We start from the raw sequence: 20407 nt of genomic DNA on the forward strand, positions 1-20407 counted from the left end.
TAGAAACTTTCTTAGAATGTTGAATATTCATCAATATTAAATCAGTATAAGGTACATTTTAGTTGTTAAAAATCTAGTTCTTGAGATATGTTTTAGACTCTAGTATAAGTTTTCTTTTGCACATTAAGCAAATCTTTTAATGTATTTCAACACCTTTTAAAACTTTAGTTACTGTTTCAGTTTAAATTCTGAAACTTCAACCATACATCCCCATGTTTTTGGTGCTAACAAATGAACTTCGCTCTATAGGTAAAGCAACTCTTTTCTGCCATACTCCCATACGTATTTTCCCCATGTGGCCTAAATAACCCAAACCAGGATAATTCAAGTACAGTTAACAATTTAGGAATGAGACTACAAAGAAAACCTCTATGCCGTCCCTAGCCCAAACCCCCCTGCACAGGAAGGTGGTCCCAGCAAGTTCCCGGGCGGCCGCAGTCCTGTGCAGCAGCACATGGCACTGGCCAAGGTGGGTGGGCAGCACTCCTCCAAGCACACACAGGGTAAAGTTGGGCCACATCCTTCCTGGCCTCTCTGAACCTCAATGGGGCTGCAGAGGATGGGCAGTAATCCTGACCAATAATCATAACAAAAGCAAGTTCATGGTCATCTTCTTTCCCAAGGCCCCAGTATCTCCTTACAGGTACTTAGCTTCTAGTAAGCCAACTCTGAGCTCCGCAAGGTATGCCATCTCACCTCCTGCACCAGAGGACAGTCTGGAACGCCCATGCCTACAGCACGTGTTCTCTTCCTCAATGCCTATTATCAGCTCAATGCGTAAGCTAAAATTATCAAACTTACAGAGTGAATTCTAAACTGCTTACAGACACTAGGCCCTAGGTCGCAGGCAGCAGAAGCAGTACCACCCTAAAGCCCTGAAGCTCCACAGCCCTGCCACTACAGCCACTGAAAACAAGTATAGGTTATTTTATTTTTAAATAGTGTTACCCTCTTTTCAGAAAAAGGGGGGGGGGGAATATATCTACTATAATTCTTTGTAGCATTTACCCTTATTCTGAATATTATACAAAACATAAATGTAAAAACACATTTTAATAAAGGTCCAAATGTTAGACTGTCATTGATAAATCAGAAACTGTATGTAAGAATTTCATCCTTAATTTCTGTGAAATAATGCTGTTCCAGAATTGTACAGTCCATTCTTCAGTAACATTAATGTGCCTAAATAGAAAATAAACCTTACTGCAATGTAACAATTATTTATAATCATTCAGATATCATCAATCATTCCATAAATATTTATTACGAATCCTCTGTGGGCTCATGAAAAGCTATAAAGACATCAAATTAAATCTTCTCAACTCATGTACAGGAATTACACTATGTGAAATTTCACTATGTGAAATGTACCCTGTGTACATTACAAGAATGAGCTGTAATTTATTTATTACATTTATAACTATCTATATGTAAATCTACGTTAAAATGCTCATAAGTAGTTTGTTCTATAATTATTTTAAAATTTATGTATTGTCATCAATTACTCAAATTATGAATTAGTAGGCTCCAGAGATTTTAGTATATGTAATTTCCAGTTCCTATTCAAGAATTTTAATATAACATTAAAGAAGACAGAAACTTAACTGACACACACAAAACGTTAACAGTAAACACTCAGCAAAACATGTTTAATTTATGTTGGAATCCCTTTGGGTTACCAGATCTTTTTCTGAAATGGCCTGCTGCTTATTTTTCTGTTCTTCAATTTGTTTCTTCTCTCTATCAGCTGACTTAGTCACTATAGCAGCTTCCTTTGGATATGAGTTTTCTTTGAATGTTGAAGCCTAGAAGACACAGCAGTTAAACAAATAATACAAAATGCATACATACTTGGTTTTAAAATGTAAATTACTCAAATACATAGAATTTCTGCTACATTCAAATAACTGACAAAATATTTTCTACTCTAATTCTCTAACTAAAAAAGAAAAATGTGTGTTATTCTCATGTATAACAAATTTAATGTGCTTCTTATTCCCAATTAAAATAGTGTCTACTAAAGAGAGTTGTTCATTTGTTTATTCAACAAATATTTACTGAATTTCTAAACAGGTCAGGCACTACTGTAGAGGCTGTTTTCAAAACACAAAGCAGTCAAGTAACATCATATCACCTGGGAACAGTGGCATATGACTCTAATCTCAGTTACTCGAGACACTGAGGCAGAAGCATCACAAGTTTGAGGTCAACCTGGACAACTTCCTGAGACCGTGTTACTAATAAAAAGTGCAGGGGGTAGGGATGTAGCTCAGTGGTATAATGCTTGCCCAGCAAGAACAAGACCCTGTACTTAAACTCCAGTATGGTGGGGAGGCGGCGTGGGGGTCCTCACCCCAAATTTCTCAAATTTAATATTCAATCATTACTTGACCTAAGACAATGTACACAATAATACAGTTCACATTTATAATGAAGTTGACATATTTACCAGCAGAATTTATGTTTGAAAAGTAATGGTAGTATTTAAACGCATATTTTCCCCAATCATTATCACTTTTTTCTCAATGTTTCAAAGATGGCAAAACAATTGTAAGGTTGATTCAAAGGCAAACTGAAAGGAATTTGCAACTGCTCAATACTATACATCACAGCTGAATAATGTTTGAATAATGTTACAATTACTAATGTTACACTGAAACTATTTCCTGTTAAAGTCAGTATCATTTTTGCTATGATACAAACTATAAGGTTGAAGTAACTTAAAATCAAAGATATATACAAAAGCTTAGTACAGAAATCAGAGCACACACCAAAAGCAAAACAAAACAATCAATGAGTTAAAAAATAATTGCTATTTGTCAAAAAAGTGAAACAGTAGTAGTTCTAAAGACCTCAGCCAGCTTTTAAACATAATGATCAATTAAGGATCTTTAAATTCCATTACACTGCCTCTAACTTGCAAATGCATTTTTTTTTTTTTTTTGCGGTGCTGAGGATTGAACCCAGGGCCTTGTACTTGCAAGGCAAGCACTCTACCAACTGAGCTATATCCCCAGCCCTGCAAATGCATTTTTAAAACTCTGTTGGTACAAAAAAATATTTTAAAGCTTTATATTAAGAAATTAGTAGTATAAAATCTATGCAAAAAGCTTTAACTTCATCAAATAAAGGTTGTAAATAATGAACTTAAATGGCTGTAATTTACCTGATTAATTTTCCTGAGTTCATTCATTGCTTCAAAGTTATTTGGTTCCAATTCTAATACTTTTTCATAATCTTAGGAAAACAGAAGATAAAAGAATTTTTTAAAAAACTACAATAATCATTTGTTGCCAAGTGACATATAGATAATTATCCTACAGCAAAATGAAAGCAAAACTAAGAAATATTGACATTAAGCTATTGAACTTTCTTCATTCTTCCCAGGACAGAATTTCTAACAGAATTCTATAACAAACCATCTTCCACCAGCTCCAAGAATATTTGCCATTATGAGGTGTACAACATTAAACCAAGCAGCAATAAAATCTATTAGACATCACCTTTATTCAGACTTCGTAATTTAGACTACACAAATCTATTTTTATGAACTAACAGAAGACTTAGAATTTACAAATAAATTAAAACATGCTAAGAGCCTTATATGCACTCTCTTGCCTCACAACAGCCAACAAGATGTTTTCATCTATTTCAGATAAGAAACTGAACATCACAAAAGATACTAGTGACATATGGTGTGACAGTACACAGTGAAATGAGAATTTGAACCCAAGTCTGACTGATGGCAAATGAAGTTTTCTTTCCCAAAATAAGACACCTTTTAAATTACAAAAATAAGTTTTGTTCAAATATTTCATGGAAAGCTCTCTGGGTAATTAACTGTAATTAATCATTTAGTATTCTTTTTAAAAGTTTTTAGATAATGACAACCTAAAAAAATATTAATACCTTTTTTAGCATCCTCTAATTTTTGCAAAGCAAATCGAGCAGCACCTCGTCTAGCATAAGCCTTTGTATAGCTTCTACTTAAGGCAATTGCTAAATTACAATCAGACTCAGCAACAGCAAATCTGCAATTTAAGAAAATTAAAGTAAGTGAAATTAATAAAAATCATTTATTAAACCAACATTTTCAAAGTTTGTTTCTGAAATCCCTAAAAAAGGGATGTTCTTCTCAATTAAAGTCACATTTCCTGCCTCTGTTTACTTAAGACTACTTAAAAGTCATAATTCTCTTCCTTCCCGCCCCACCTCTCGCCCCCCCGCCAGTACTAGGTATTGAACCACTGAGTTACATTACTAGTACTTTCTTCTTTTTGGTGGGGGATACTAAGGATTGAACCCAGGGGCATTTCACCACTGAGCAACATCATCCCCAGTCCTTTTTTTTTTTTTTAGACAGGGTCTCACTAAATAGCCAGGGCTAGCCTTAAATTTGCAATCTTCTTGCCTCAGCCTCCCTGGTAGCTAGGATTATAAATGTGCACCACTTCACCTGGCAAGAGAAATATTTCTTAATGGCAAAACTTTAATATGAAAAACAAGAAGGTTCAATAGTACTTTTTTTTTTTTTTTTTTTTTTTTTTTTTTTTTTTTTTTTCAGTATTTCACTAGAAGTCCTCAATGCAATTCCACAAGAAATACAAGGTAAGAAAACTGGGAATGAAGGAAAAAAAACTGACATGATTCTCAGATGATATGATAGCCCACACAGAAAACTCAAAGCAATCTAGACACACTGCTAAAAATAATTTACCAAGGTGGCAGCTTTACTATAGACCACCCACCACTACCTACCACCACCAACAACAACAACAAAAACTAGCAAAGACATAAAAAACATTAATGCAGAAAATTTTAAGACCATCTTTAAAGACATTAAAGAAAACTCAAGGCCAGGGATATAAGTTCAGAAGCAGAGCACTTGCCTATCACACATCAGGCTCTGGGTTCAATATGTGAGAAGTACAATGTCCAGTGGTCCATTTTCAGAATTAAGAATTTAGTCTTAATTGGATTCATTTATAGCCATTTTAATTATAGCCCTACCATTTGCCTGCCCCAATTTTAAAATTAGCTAACTGCATAGACTGTACCCCAAGCTCCTTCAATCAGGGCAAAGGGCAGCAAGTACTGTGTTAAGGATAAAAGCAGGAGGACTGCCCACCCAGGCAGGCAGGCTTGCTGGCCAGGTTCCAATAGCATGCCTTTCTGGCAGGAGTAAAAGGCTTGCCCACCCACTTTTGAGCACATTTGTAAGCGCCACACAAACACAGAAGAAAAAAAAAAAAAAACCCTAATCAAAATCACAACAGGATGTTTTGAGGAATTTGAGACAATGATTCTAAAATTTAACCTGCTGAGCAAAAAAGTTCAGGAATATCCAGGACACTGCTGAAGAATAAGGTAGGAGAATATGCCCTACACCAAATGTCAAGACTTATTACAGTATAATAATCAAATATAGTATGGAATGAACAGGAACAGGCAACAGACCAATGTAAAGAATAGAGATGAGCCAGGCATGGTGGCACAGGCCTGTAATTCCAGTGACTTGGGAGGCTGAGGCAGAAGGATCGCAAGTTCAAAGACGATCTCTATAACTTAGCAAGACCCTGTCTCAAAATAAAAAAAAAATACAAAGGGCCGGGGAATGTAGCTCAGTAGTTAAGCACCCTGGGTTCGATCTCTAGTACCTTTAAAAAAAAAGAAGAATGTCTTTTCAAAAAATTCTTGTGATAGGCCAGTATCCTGCATAAGACAATAACACATTTTATGTTCCTCAACATTAAATATGTCCTTAAAAGGGGTTGGGGTTGTGGCTCAGTGGTGGAGCGCCTGCCTCTTATGTACTTTAGCACTACATAAAAATAAATAAATAGGGTTGGGGAGATAGCTTAGCTGGTAGAGTGCTTGCCTCGCAAGCACAAGGCCCTGAGTTCAATCCCCAGTACCGCAAAAAAAAAAAAATTTAAAAAATAAAATAAAATAAATAAAGGTATTGTGTCCATCTACAACTAAAAAAAATATACTTATTTCTCTGATAAGTGGATGATGACACATAATGGGGGAGAGGCAAGAATGGAGGAAGGATGGATTGTATAGAGGAAAATGAGAGGTGGAGAAGGGGTGGGGGAAGGAAAGATAATAGAGTGAGACAAACATCATTACTCTATGTACATGTATGATTATGCAAATGGTGTGACTCTACTTCATATACAACCAGAGAAACAAAAGTTGTACCCTATTTGTGTACAAATGAATCAAAATTTAAAAAAAAAATTAAAAATACGTACTTAAAGAATATGATTTAAAGATAGACAAACATTGGAACATACGTTTATCATCATGAAAATTCTCTGGATTAAATAGTGGATACGTAGTTTTTCAAACAGAGGGAAATTAATTACCAAACATTTTTTTTACCCAACAGGATATTTTTCTTTTATGAATTAGGTAAATATATCATTGTTCAACTTTTAGAGGACCACCTTAGTAAAGTTAGCAATAGGAGCATAGTTAGAGCACCCAGATGTTTACAATAGTATAAATAAAGAGAATTACATAAATAAAGAGAATTAAAATGTAAGAGTTTACAGTGGAAAAGAAATGCAATACATTTTCAATAAGCCATTTGCACACTTTATGGAAAGTCCTTACTTTTTCAATCTAAAGTACGCTGACGCCCTATTTGTTGGCAACACAGGATTATATGGATCAGCATCCATGCCTTTTGTGTAGCACTCAATTGCTTCATCGTATTTCCCCTGTTTGAAGTATTTATTACCCTGAAAGACAAGAAAATTGAGCAAAATGTTCTTTATATGAGTGCTGAAATTCACCAAATAGTCATTGTATGGCAACACAAAACTATGGCAGAAGAACAAGTAAAATATCGAGTAGTAAGTAAAACATCGAGTAGTATATTTTTATTGACAATATCGACCCAAAGAAACTAACAAAAGAAAGGTATCGAGATGAATTTAATCTGGAAAAAATTCCACCATTTTGAAAAGCAATATAACTGATTTTACAGAAATTAGGCATCTCAGAGGAATTTTAACACTGCAAAAAGTAACCAAAGATGGCCTGTGAAATGGAAGGGTGGAATATAGTATTTATGCTAAGAATCACACACTGACTTCAAGTTTTTCTGTCTACTACCACAAACCATGTTACAATTCCACATATGACCCAAGCACTTTGTATACAATTCATTTCATGCTTACAACAACCCATTGAAGTTTAATAAAAACATTAATCTCACTGTACAGTTGAGAAAACTGAGGTACAAGCAGTTCAAAGAGCTTGCCACAAATATAACCAAGTAACTAATCTGGATCTAGAGAACGTACTCTTTGAACTCTTTTTTTTTTTTTTGGGGGGGGGTGGGTGCTGGGGATCGAACCCAGGGCCTTGTGCTTACAAGGCAAGCACTCTACCAACTGAGGTATCTCCCCAGCCCCAAGAACATACTCTTAACTACTATGCACACTGCCTCCCAACAGGGATATAGCCAATAACAACTTATGAGACAATCCCTAAGCATGTTGAAGAAGTTTTAGAGTTCACGTGATTTTCTACTTAACTTGCTCAACTGAAGGAACCTAAAGCTAAAACGTACCTTTTCTTTTAGAGCAAGAGCCTTTTGTGAATCTACATGAATCCCATCCTCTTCTGACTCTGATTCTTGAGACACAGAATCATGGGTAGTATCTTCTTTATCAAGCTCATCAAGGATACTGTCCTTAAATTGTAAGGAGAAAAGTGCTCATAATTGCATGACCAATGGGGAGAAATAAATTACCCTTAAATGACTTTAACTTATTACAACCTAAAGACCTAAAAGGCCAATAAAAGCAGCAATCTGAATAACCTCTCATGTCAAAATACATCCAGAGAAAAAAGGTGCCCGTGTTTAGAAAACCAAAATCCAAAAAGAATCTGAATTTGAATTCATAAAGTAAGCTAAGTCAATAGAATCTACAAATTACTCCTATATCAAGCTATTCACAGTGAGGTATTATTGCTTAACATAAGTCTCAAGTAACTCTAAACTAATGTATGTAACACCCAATAGCAGAGAGAAAGAGTTTTTCTAAAAAGTATTCCTTATTTTACAACAAAAACCACTTTTAGAGCACAACTAACTCCTGATCCAATATACTCATTTACTCATACAATTTACTCATGTTTTTCATTTGAGGGAACTAAAAAACAAGTTACTCAAGGTCACTCAGCTAGTAAATGACTTGAATAGGTATCTGAATTCAGGCTGTCTGCCTCCTCCAGAGAGCTCTCACTCTCTATATTACCCCATTTACCTATGTATTACAAAATATAGCTAACTCTACCAAAGCAAGTATAAAGACACACTCTTTTTCATAATAATAAATAATTTCATAGACCAACCAGGATTTTTCAAAATCACATTTTTATCATTTATGCTAAAAGGATGATTTTACTAAAATATTTTTAAATAATTGTACTTTTACTGGACATATCATAAATGCCATAGCTCCAGTCTTCAGGTGGGGCAAATCCCATTCTGAGATGCCTGCTGGAGGCTTGAAGCTCATTGTTAGGTACCTCTCATACATCAGGATACTGAACACTGGGAGGTTCCATTAGTATATGACTGTTATACAGTAGATTTTCTTTTTTCTCCTTTTTAAAAAAAAAAAAATTTAACTTTTTATTTCTTTATGTTTCTTGCTTTCTTTTCCTTCTGTTTACCTGTTCCCTCAGAGTCGCTTTCTCCCTTATTTACATGCTAACATCCAATTTCTTTTGATTACACTCTCACCCTTTCTATTTTCTAGAACTTCTGTATATTCTTTTATTATCCCATTAACAGCTATATTCTTCATCCCTCTGCATCCTCTTTGTCCTCCATTAGAAACTGCAGACATTATGGTAAACCTGTTTGTTTTACCGAAGATAACATTTGAACACACTTTGTTTATTATGACAATTTTGATATTGTCCCCATAGGGGCTATTTGGTCTAGGATTGCATAGTGTCTGATTTGGGCACTGCTAATATTTATCTCCCCTTAAAGAAAGGGTTTTGGAAACCTATAGGGCCACTATAAGCCTATAGGGGAAAATCTGCAATACCCCAGATCTGCAGCGCTAGAGGGGAAGATACATGAACAACATGAAAAAACAAGGGAAGAAAATGATCCAAACAAATCTAGATTCTATAGTAATAGAATCCAATGACAGTATGTTAGAAGAAATGTCAGAAAAGGACTTCAGATTATACATGATTAAGATGATTCGTGAAGCAAAGGATGAGATAAGAGAGCAAATGCAGGCAATGAATGATAATACCAATAAGCTGAAAGAGCACCTGCAGGAAGCAAAAGATCATTTCAACAAAGAGATAGAGATTCTCAAAAAAAACCAAACAGAAATCCTTGAAATGAAGGAGACAATAAACCAAATAAAAAACTCAATGGAAAGCATCACCAACAGACTAGACCACTTGGAAGACAGAACCTCAGACAATGAAGACAAAATATTTAATCTTGAAAATAAAGTTGCCCAAACAGAGAAGATGGTAAGAAATCATGAACAGAATCTCCAAGAACTATGGGACATCATGAAAAGACCAAATTTAAGAATTATTGGGATTGAGGAAGGCACAGAGATACAAACCAAAGGAATGAACAACCTATTCAATAATATCAGAAAATTTCCCAAACCTGAAGAATGAAATGGAAAATCAAATACAAGAGGCTTACAGAACACCAAACGCACAGAATCGCAACAGATCCACACCAAGGGACATTATAATGAAAATGCCTAACATTCAAAATAAAGATAGGATTTTGAAGGCCGCGAGAGAAAAGCATCAGATTACTTACAGGGGGAGACCAATACGGATAGCAGCCGACTTCTCAACCCAGACTCTAAAAGCTAGAAGGGCCTGGACCAACATATTTCAAGCTCTGAAAGAACATGGTTGCCAACCAAGAATCCTATACCCAGCAAAACTAACCTTCAGATTTGAAGATGAAATAAAATCCTTCCATGATAAACAAAAGTTAAAAGAATTTACAAATAGAAAGCCTGCACTACAGAATGTTCTCAACAAAATATTCCATGAGGAGGAAATGAAAAACAACAATGGAGGACAGCAAAGGGAGGAACTACCTTAGAGAAAAACCACTCAAAGGAGAAAACAAGCCAACTTAAAAACCAAAAATAAGCCAAATGACTGGGAATACAAATCATTTCTATAATAACCCTGAACGTTAATGGCCTAAACTCATCAATCAAAAGACATAGACTGGCAGAATGGATTAAAAAGAAAGACCCAACAATATGCTGCCTGCAAGAGACTCATCTCATAAAAAAAGATACCCACAGACTAAAGGTGAAAGGATGGGAAAAAACCTACCACGCACATGGACTCAGTAAAAAAGCGGGGGTTTCCATCCTTATATCAGATAAAGTGGACTTCAAGCCAAAGTTAGTCAGAAGGGATAAAAAAGGACATTTCATACTGCTTAATGGAACCATAAATCAGGAAGACATAACGATAGTAAATATTTATGCCCCAAACAATGGTGCATACCTGTACATCAAACAAATCCTTCTCAATTTCAAGAATCACATAGACCACAACACAATAATTCTGGGCGACTTTAACGCACTGCTGTCACCACTAGATAGATCTTCAAAACAAAATCCAACCAAAGAAACCATAGAACTCAATAACACAATCAATAACCTAGACTTAATAGACCTATATAGAATATTCCCTCCATCAACAAGCGGATACACTTTCTTCTCAGCAGCACATGGAACCTTCTCGAAAATAGACCATATGTTATGCCACAAAGCAGCCCTTAGGAAATGCAAAAAAAAATAGAGATACTGCCTTGTGTTCTATCAGATCATAATGGACAGAGTAGAAATCAATGACAAAGTAAAAAAAAGGAAATTACTCCAACACTTGGAGACTAAATAATATGCTATTGAATGAAACATGGATAACAAAAAACATCAGGCAGGAGATTAAAAAATTCTTAGAGGTCAATGAGAATGATGATACAACATATCAAAATCTCTGGGACACTATGAAAGCGGTACTAAGAGGAAAATTCACTGCATGCAGCGCATTCCAGAAAAGAATGAAAAATCAACAATTAAATGACCTAACATGACAGCTCAAAGCCCTAGAAAAAGAAGAACAGAATAACAGCAAAAGTAGTAGAAGACAGGAAATAATTAAAATCAGAGCTGAAATCAATGAAATTGAAACAAAAGAAACTATTCGAAAAATTGACATAACAAAAAGTTGGGGGGCTGGGGAAATAGCTCAGTTGGTAGAGTGCTTGCCTTGTAAGCACAAGGCCCTGGGTTCGATCCCCAGCACCAAAAAAAAAAAAAAAAAAAAAAAAAAAAGTTGGTTCTTTGAGAAAGTAAACAAAATAGATAAACCCTTAGCCACACTAACAAAGAGGAGAGAGAAGACTCAAATTACTCAAATACATGATGCAAAAGGAAATATCACAACAGACACCACTGAGATACAGAACATGAGAAGCTACTTTGAAAATCTGTATTCCAACAAAACAGAAAGTACCGAAGACAAATTGACAAATTTCTAGAGACATATGCTCCTCCCAAACTGAACCAGGAGGACATACACGATTTAAACAGATCAGTATCAAGCAATGAAATAGAAGAAGCCATTAAAAATCTTCCATCCATGAAAAGCCCACGACCAGACCGATTCTCAGCCGAGTTCTACAAGACCTTCAAAGAAGAACTCATTCCAATACTTCTCAAAGTATTCCAGGAAATAGAAAAGGAGGGTACCTTACCAAACTCATTCTATGAAGCTAATATCACCCTCATACCCAAACCAGGAAAAGACACATCAAGGAAAGAAAATTTTAGACCAATATCCTTGATGAATATAGATGCAAAGATCCTTAACAAAATATTGGCAAACCGTATCCAAAAACATATTAAGAAAATTGTGCACCACGATCAAGTGGGGTTCATTCCTGGAATGCAAGGATGGTTCAACATTCGTAAATCAATAAACATAATCCATCATATCAATAGACTTAAGGATAAGAATTTTATGGTTATTTCAATTGACGCAGAAAAAGCATTTGACAATATACAACACCCCTTCATGCTGAAAACACTAGAAAAAATAGGGATAGTAGGAACATACCTGAACATTGTAAAGGCTATTTATGCTAAGCCCATGGCCAACATCATTCTTAATGGAGAAAAACTGAAACCATTCCCTTTAAAAACAGGAACAAGACAGGGATGTCCTCTTTCACCACTTCTATTCAACATTGTCCTCGAAACTCTAGCCAGAGCAATTAGGCAGACTAAAGAAATTAGGAAAAGAGGAACTTAAGATGTCACTATTTGCGGATGACATGATTCTATATTTAGAGGATCCAAAAACCTCCTCCAGAAAACTTCTAGACCTCATCTATGAATTCAGCAAAATAGCAGGCTATAAAATCAACACACATAAAGCTACAGCATTTTTATACGCATGCGATGAAAAAGCTGAAAGGGAAATGAGGAAAACAACTCCATTTGCAATAGCCTCAAAAAAAATAAAATACTTGGGTATCAATCTAACCAAAGAGGTAAAAGATCTCTACAACGAAAACTACAAAACACTGAAGAAAGAAATTAAGGAAGACCCTAGAAGATCAAAAGATCTCCCATGTTCTTGGATAGGCAGAATTAATATTGTCAAAATGGCCATACTACCAAAAGTGCCATACAGATTCAATGCAATTCCAATTAAAATCCCAATGACATACCTTACAGAAATAGAGCAAGCAATCATGAAATTCATCTGGAAGAATAAGAAACCCAGAATAGCTAATGCAATCCTTAGCAGGAAGAATGAAACCGGGGGTATCGCAATACCAGAACCTCAACTATACTACAAAGCAATAGTAACAAAAACAGCATGGTATTGGCACCAAAATAGACAGGTAGATCAATGGTACAGAATAGAGGCCATGGACACAAACCCAAATAAATACAATGTTCTCATACTAGACAAAGGTGCCAAAAATAGAGAATGGAGAAAAGATAGCCTCTTCAACAAATGGTGCTGGGAAAACTGGAAATCCATATGCAACAGAATGAAACTAAACCCCTCTCACCCTGCACAAAAATCAACTCACAATGGATCAAGGACCTTGAAATCAGACCAGAGACCCTGCATCTTATAGAAGAAAAAGTAGGTCCAAATCTTCACCTTGTTGGCTTAGGATCAGACTTCCTTAACAGGACTCCCATAGCACAAGAAATAAAAGCAAGAATCAATAACTGGGATAGATTCAAACTAAATAGCTTTCTCTCAGCAAAGGAAACTATCAGCAATGCGAAGAGAGAGCCTACAGAATGGGAGAATATCTTTGCCACTCATATTTCAGATAGAGCACTAATTTCCAGAATATATAAAGAACTCAAAAAACTCTACACCAAGAATACAAATAACCCAATCAACAAATGGGCTAAGGAAATGAACAGACACATCACAGAAGAAGATCTACAAGCAATCAACAGATATATGAAAAAATGTTCAACATCTTTAGTAATAAGAGAAATGCAAATCAAAACTACACTAAGATTCCATCTCACCCCAATTAGAATGGCAATTATCAAGAATACAAGCAACAATAGGTGTTGGAGAGGATGTGGGGAAAAAGGTACACTCATACATTGCTGGTGGGACTGCAAATTAGTGCAGCCACTCTGGAAAGCAGTGTGGAGATTCCTTAGAAAACTTGGAATGGACCTACCATTTGACCCAGCTATCCCACTCCTCAGCCTATACCCAAAGGACTTAAAATCAGCACACTACAGAGATACAGCCACATCAATGTTCACAGTGGTTCAATTCACAATAGCCAGACTATGGAACCAACCTAGATGCTCTTCCATTGATGAATGGATAAAGAAACTGGTATATATATATATATATATACACAATGGAATATTACTCAGCTATAAAGAATAATAAAATTATGGCATTTGCAGGCAAATGGATGAAATTGGAGAATATCATGTTAAGTGAGATAAGCCAATCTCAAAAATCCAAAAGAGGAATGATCTCACTGATAAGCGGATGATGACACTTAATGGGGGGTGGGAAGAGGACAAGAAAGGAGGAAGAAGGGACTGTATAGAGAGAAAAGAGAGGTGGGAGGGGTGAGGGGGAAGGAAAAAAATAACAGAATGAATCAAACATCATTACTCTATGTAAATATATGACTATGCAAAAGGTATGCTGTTACTCCATGTACAAACTGAAACAACATGTATCCCATTTGTTTACAATAAAAATAAATCTTAAAAAAAAAAAGAGCTTATTCAACACATGTTAAATGAGTAAATGACTATGGGAAGCATCTCTATAAGAAATCTTCAGAGATGCCTTTCACAAAAGAACATTATATGAATACACTGACTTATAAAAAGGAACCAGCTATATAGGGGCAAAGTGACACAGACCATATGTTACTCAAGAAGAAAAAATTGTATGTTCAGAAAATGTGCCCAACAGCAATAAATTCAAGACCCAAAATTATTCTTCTCTTACATTGGGACAATACTGAAACAGATGGCAAAGTAACTAGTTAAGAATGTCAGCTCTCTCTTGGGTCAATAAGACTTGGTTTCATTAAGGAAAATACAACACAACTAATTGGGAAAATGGTTCAGCAGCATCTTCTAAAGCTAAATATATGTATAAACTATGAATCAGCAAATCCCCTCTTGGGTGCTTATCTCCATAAAATGATCTGAATGAGAATGCTCATAGCTGGTTTATTAATATAAAATGGCTACGAAATGGAAACTCAAATGTGTCTCAACAGAATGGATACACAAATAGTAATATATTCACAACAGAATTCTGGTCAACCACGGAAAAGAATAAAACACTGCTATTCACAATATAGATCATTATCAGATGACACTAGCAAAAGCAGTCATACACGAGTGCATACTGTATACAATACATATATCAAATTCCAAAACCAGCAAAGCTATTCTATAGTATGAGAAGTCAGAAGAATGGCTGCGTTTGAGAGGTTATCAACTGACAAGGTGGCTTCTGGGATGCTGGAAATGCTATATATCTTGATGATTCATACGTGTACTCAGAAGTAAAAATTCAGGAGGCTAGCTGGGCACAGAGGCACAGGCCTATAACCCCAGAAGTGCAGGAAACTGAGGCAGAACGATCACGAGGTCAAAGTCAACCTCAGCAACTTAGCAAGGCCCTAAGCAACTCAGTGAGACCCTGTCTCTAAAGAAAATACAAAAAAAGGGCTGAAGAAGTGAATCAGTGGTCAAGTGCCCCTGATTCAATCAACAGCATCAAAAAAATTAAAAAATTCAGGAGGCCATACTTAAGATTTGGGCAATTCATGTATATTATACTTCAGTAAAAATGTTAAGCCAAAAAGCAAATGAAATAATAAACATAAAAATAAAAACCATCACTGTCTCTGGAGGTATGGTGAAAAAAGAAAATGGGATAGGGAAGGAGAGCACATCCACAGCTTTGACACTACTGGGGAAATTATCTTTTAGATGGTGGACTCATGTATTCATTTTATTATGCTTTAGAATGTATATTTCCACATATTCTTTGGTAAGGATCAAATATTACATAATAAAAGGAATGTATATTTGGTTATTACATAACTCCCTTCCACACACGCCCCCCAACCAAATCAACTCTTAAAGTGGGTAAGAGTCCCAAATAAGGCAGACCAACAGGTTTCCTTTCACCGACTGATATGACTGTGGCTACTTGGAGTTCTGGGAAGAAGGTTCTGAGGCAGAGCGTGCACTAGTGGTAATTCTCTACACTGTGTGTCATGTGTGGGAGATGGGAGGCACACATAACCCACTGTTTAATCTCAGGATTAGAAGGGTGAAACACACCTTTTTGGGACTAAGACCAGTTTGCTTTTACTGTCACACAACCTCAGCTCTAAACCTAGACACAAAGGTGTCCCTCAGGAGTATTCTACAGGTCCTTCACTCATTAAAAAAGTATTGTCAGAGTCATTTTTTTCTTGAAGTATCACTACCTTAGAATCCTGGCTGTTCAGAGGTTACAGATGACAGGGAAAATGGGTGGCTGGAATAACTACAAAAGGGGAGCACAGGAGACCTTTGTGGTGATGTGACATTTCTGTACCTTAGTTGCAATGGAGGCTTCCTAAATCTAGGCACAATAAAATGTCATACAACTATATATACATTACACCAATGTTGATTTCTTGGTTTGATTCTGTACAATGTGTAGTTAATAAGATATAACTAGTGAGAAAAACTGAGTGAAGAGTACAATGGGGCCTCTACATGCTGTTTTTGCAAAATAGAAAATAGATAAAACAGGTACAGTGCTTGCCTCCCATGCAAGGCCCTGAGTTCAATCCCCAATACCACCAAAAAAAAAATAAAATTAAATTAAACAGGAAAAAGGAAAAGAATTCTGGCTGTTTTAGTCACCACTCAGGGAAGGAGGATTACACAAGGAAAAACTAATCTACGTAACTAAAAAGCCTTGTGATTAAATTTTTATTCCACATAAAACAGTCTATAATAGAAGACACAAGTCATAAAGACTCTTTATTATTTTTCATTTAATCTATGACTATTAGCTAACTCCAAGAAAATTGTATTCAAATATCAGAAGCACATGATTAGACTAACTTACCACATCAAGTTTTGCCCATGCCTCATAATCATAAGATTTTATCCTATTTTTTGTGTTTTCCTCTTTGGTTTTTTTAGAAGACTCTTTAGCTTTGCCCTTCTTCTTTTTCCTAAAATTCCCATTTCGAATAGGAGGTAAATTCTAGGGAGAAAAGTAAGTTTTAAGTACAACTAGCAATTTTTTTAAAATTCTCACTAAATGATATTTTCATATAAGAAATAATTTATCTATTTAATTTTCAAGTGCTTTGAAATACCAATTTACCATCTTTACTAATAATGATAATTATGCTTGAAAAGTTTAATTCATCCCTTGATGAATGCTGCACATTGTTCAGTCACAAGGAAAGCATTATTATCTGGATATCCTAATTATACCTTTAATTTATAATCCTAAATTCAAACTTCAAAAACTATCTGATCTCCAGACTTAGAATAAAAAATGAGCAGTCATTCAAAGGCAAACTGAAGTGCTTCCACATCTTTACAAGCAATACAAAAAAAACCTAGCCATATTTAAATACAGTCTTAAGAAACTATCTAACTGAACCTAGGCACTATCTGCATTTTTATGCCAATAATGAATACTACCATATCATTAAATACGTAACCTATATATGTCATTTTCATATGTGCACACACCCATTCCTATACATTTTATGATGCTATTTATTTAAGTATTATCACTGTTCACTAAGATTTAAAATATTATAGTAATACAACAAATACTTTTTAAAAAGCAGAATTTCCAAAAAAATGTTGACAGTGAAGCAAACTGCATCAATTTTCACAAAACATTTTAAAAAGCCATGATTTATTTGAAAATAAAGTTTTGGTAGATACTAAATTAGGAATTCTTTACCTCTTCAAGAACACCACTCTGTCTTCTTAGTTCCATATCCTTTTGTTTAATGTCTTTTTCCCAGTTTTCTAAATCCCTCATAAAGTCTTGTAATTCTTCTGCATTTTGTTTCACTTGCAGTTGTAATTCAATTGCTTTATTTGAAGTCATTATGGCCTGCAGAGCTTTGAACAACCAACCTCTGAGAAGAATTAAATAATATAACAGTTGCATCTCAATTTACAATGGGGTTACATACCCACACCCATCATAAGTTGAAAATATTGTTAAGTCAAAAATGATTTCACCCACTAAATTCTAAGTTTTCAATTTTGCAAATATTTTTATGAAACTGAAACACATACATTAAAATAGGCTGAAAAGCATAGAGTTTAGATGTCCTTTTTGTTTTATGCATATTTTTTCAAACTCTAATCACTCACCTATTTTCTCTAAAAATAGAACTCTACAAAAATTGTTGCTCAATTTAAGTTTCTTTTTTTAACAGTTGCTCTCCATGTGTGCAATGGTGGAACTTCATAGGTTAATAAACCTAACCCACTGAAGTAGCTTAGCAACACAGTACACTATAAAGTATCAGTCCTTTACTCTCCTGGTTGTTCATTGGTCTAATCCCACCGCTGAGTGGGAGTTGCAGCTCACTGGCACCACCCAGCATTGCAGTAGAGTGTTGTACCTCACATGCCAATTCAGGGAAAAAAAACAAAATTCAAACTACCGTTTCTACTGAATGCATATTGCTTCATCACCATTATAAAACTGAGAAATCCTCAAATTTATGATTAGAGTTGTAAGTTGGGGACTCTATTTGGTTTATTCTTCTGAAATCTAACTAATTAATGATTATTCACCATTTCATAGATGACCAATATACATGGAAAGAAAAGAACCTAAAGAGATGTTGAGCCAGGGGAGGTGGTGCACACCTGTAATCCCAGCAGCTCAGGAGGATGAAGCAGGACAATCTCGAGTTCAAAGCCAGCCTCAGCAACTTAGTGAGGCCCTAAGCGACTCAGCAAGACCCTGTCTCTAAATAAAATATATTTTAAAAAGGGATGTAGATGTGGCTCAGTGGTTAAACACCTGTGGGTTCAATCCCTGATTAAAAAAAAAAAAAAAAAAAAGATGGTAGGCTGATAGTCAAGAATCCCAAGAGACTTTTGAACTTTATCTGGGTTTCACAAAGGGCCAGTCAAGTGGCTAACGAGGAGGAGCAGAATGACAGAGTAAGGAACTATGAGGGACAATGAAGGTTAAAAAGGTAGATATGGGAAAAATTTTGAAATGACAGGCCATGAGATCTGACCTATATTCTGAAATATATACTAAGATGGTAAAACAAAAAAGAATTGATGACTGGTTAGATTGGGAAATTGGGGAGCAAACTCAAAAGTCCTAGAATTCTGGCTTGGAAGTCATTTTGAATTAGAAAACACAATTTTTAAAAAAAGAAAAGGGATTTCAGAGTTGAAGGGCCAATGGCCCCAACAAATCTTTTTCAGTTTAGGATATGCCGATTTTGAGTGCTCATGGGATATCAAAAGAAAATACCCATAGATAGTAATAAAGGACTAGTGATAAATATGGGTGTCACCAGCACAAAGGTTTCCTAATATTTAGGGAACAGAGGAAGAGGTGCCAACACAGTAAAAACCAGGGACAGCACCTGGAGAGCTTGGAAGAAAACAGACAGTACTGCTTCAGAAAAACGAAAGAAAATGGGAGAGGTTAGCAGTGTGCCAAATGTACAAAGGGCATACAGAGAAAAAGAGTATATTACAGTTAGTCCTACAAAATTACTGAATTTTAATGGGATTTTTAAAGGGTGGAAATGAGTTAAATAAATGAGATTTGGGGGCATTAGACTAAATTTGCCTTTAATAAAATAAGACCTGCTCTTGAATACTGTCTGGATATTGGGAGTACAAAGAACAAGAAGATGGAGGAGAGAGGATGAGTGATAGGGAAAGTCCTCCAAAAGGTGGAGGGAGATTCAAACCTTAAGGAGGAGGAGAAGGTTGGAGAAAGAAAAAGAAAGGCCCGGAAAAGGAATTTATTTAGAACACTTAAAAAAGATTTCATTTCACAGGGAAGGAGGAAGAGTTACAGAGTCAGATGGGTCTTCTTAACCAAGCCTCAACAACTAAATTAAGCCTAAACTGCTTTCAAGCAGTGTCCATGTTTGATTATACAAGTGCCCCTCATTCAAAAACGAACCAGTGCAATACTTTGCTGAGGACTCAAAAAAAAAAAAAAAAAAAAATGTCAAGCGCAGCAAGACCCTGAGATGCCCTAGGGGGGTCGAAAGCGTTTCCTTTTCACCCATCCGCCCCAGCTGCTCCCGTAGGCCACAACTGCTCACACTGAACCTGCGGCGGAACTAGGTTCTAGCAGCAACCAGAAACTTCCAGTGCCCAGGGTATCACTTTCACACCTCGTAACTGAGCGAACCCTGCACACCCTGCCAAAAGGGGGCCGGCCCCTCGGTGGTCCTGTCCCAGGGTGGCCCTGACATCCAGACCGACGCAAATACCCCAAAGCCTCTGCGAGGCTGTGCAGCCCCCGGCAGCAAATCGGAACGCCCATCCCGGGTCGCGCGCAGCGAGCCCCTCCCGAGAACGCGCTCCCAGGGACGCCGCTACCCCAGGCATCGCCGCGCCGCCCCACTGCCGCGCGGCATTTGCCAGCCCCACCTCGCACAGACCCACGGCGCGCCCTCCGTCCGCTAGGAGACTCCAGAGGGTCCCCGCAGCCCGTGGTGACAGCGGTACCCGCTCACTCCCCAGACCGTTCTCGGCGCAGCGTAGCCGCTCAGACCCACCGCCACTCGCGCCGCCCC

General features: G+C 36.4%; 1 protein-coding gene across 3 annotated transcripts in view; it reads right to left on the minus strand.

Annotated features, from left to right (window-relative positions):
- RPAP3 (RNA polymerase II associated protein 3) overlaps positions 1–20407 on the minus strand; it is a 37157-nt gene extending 16750 nt beyond the window's left edge. The window contains exons 1-9 of one of the 3 annotated variants that reach the window (XM_079139582.1): positions 20262–20407; positions 18495–18597; positions 17569–17749; positions 16708–16848; positions 7586–7708; positions 6622–6749; positions 3910–4031; positions 3167–3237; positions 1680–1805 (exon numbers count right to left, since the gene is read on the minus strand). In XM_079139582.1, the coding sequence (XP_078995708.1) occupies positions 1680–1805; positions 3167–3237; positions 3910–4031; positions 6622–6749; positions 7586–7708; positions 16708–16848; positions 17569–17718 (861 nt within the window). In that variant the 5' untranslated portion in view covers positions 17719–17749; positions 18495–18597; positions 20262–20407. Of the gene's footprint in view, positions 1–1679; positions 1806–3166; positions 3238–3909; positions 4032–6621; positions 6750–7585; positions 7709–16707; positions 16849–17568; positions 17750–18494; positions 18667–20261 lie in introns of all 3 variants that reach the window. The other 2 variants (XM_079139581.1, XM_079139580.1) reach the window with 2 other exon arrangements.

This window comes from Sciurus vulgaris (genome assembly GCF_902686455.1).
Source record: "Sciurus vulgaris genome assembly, chromosome: 5".
NCBI lineage: Eukaryota > Metazoa > Chordata > Mammalia > Rodentia > Sciuridae > Sciurus > Sciurus vulgaris.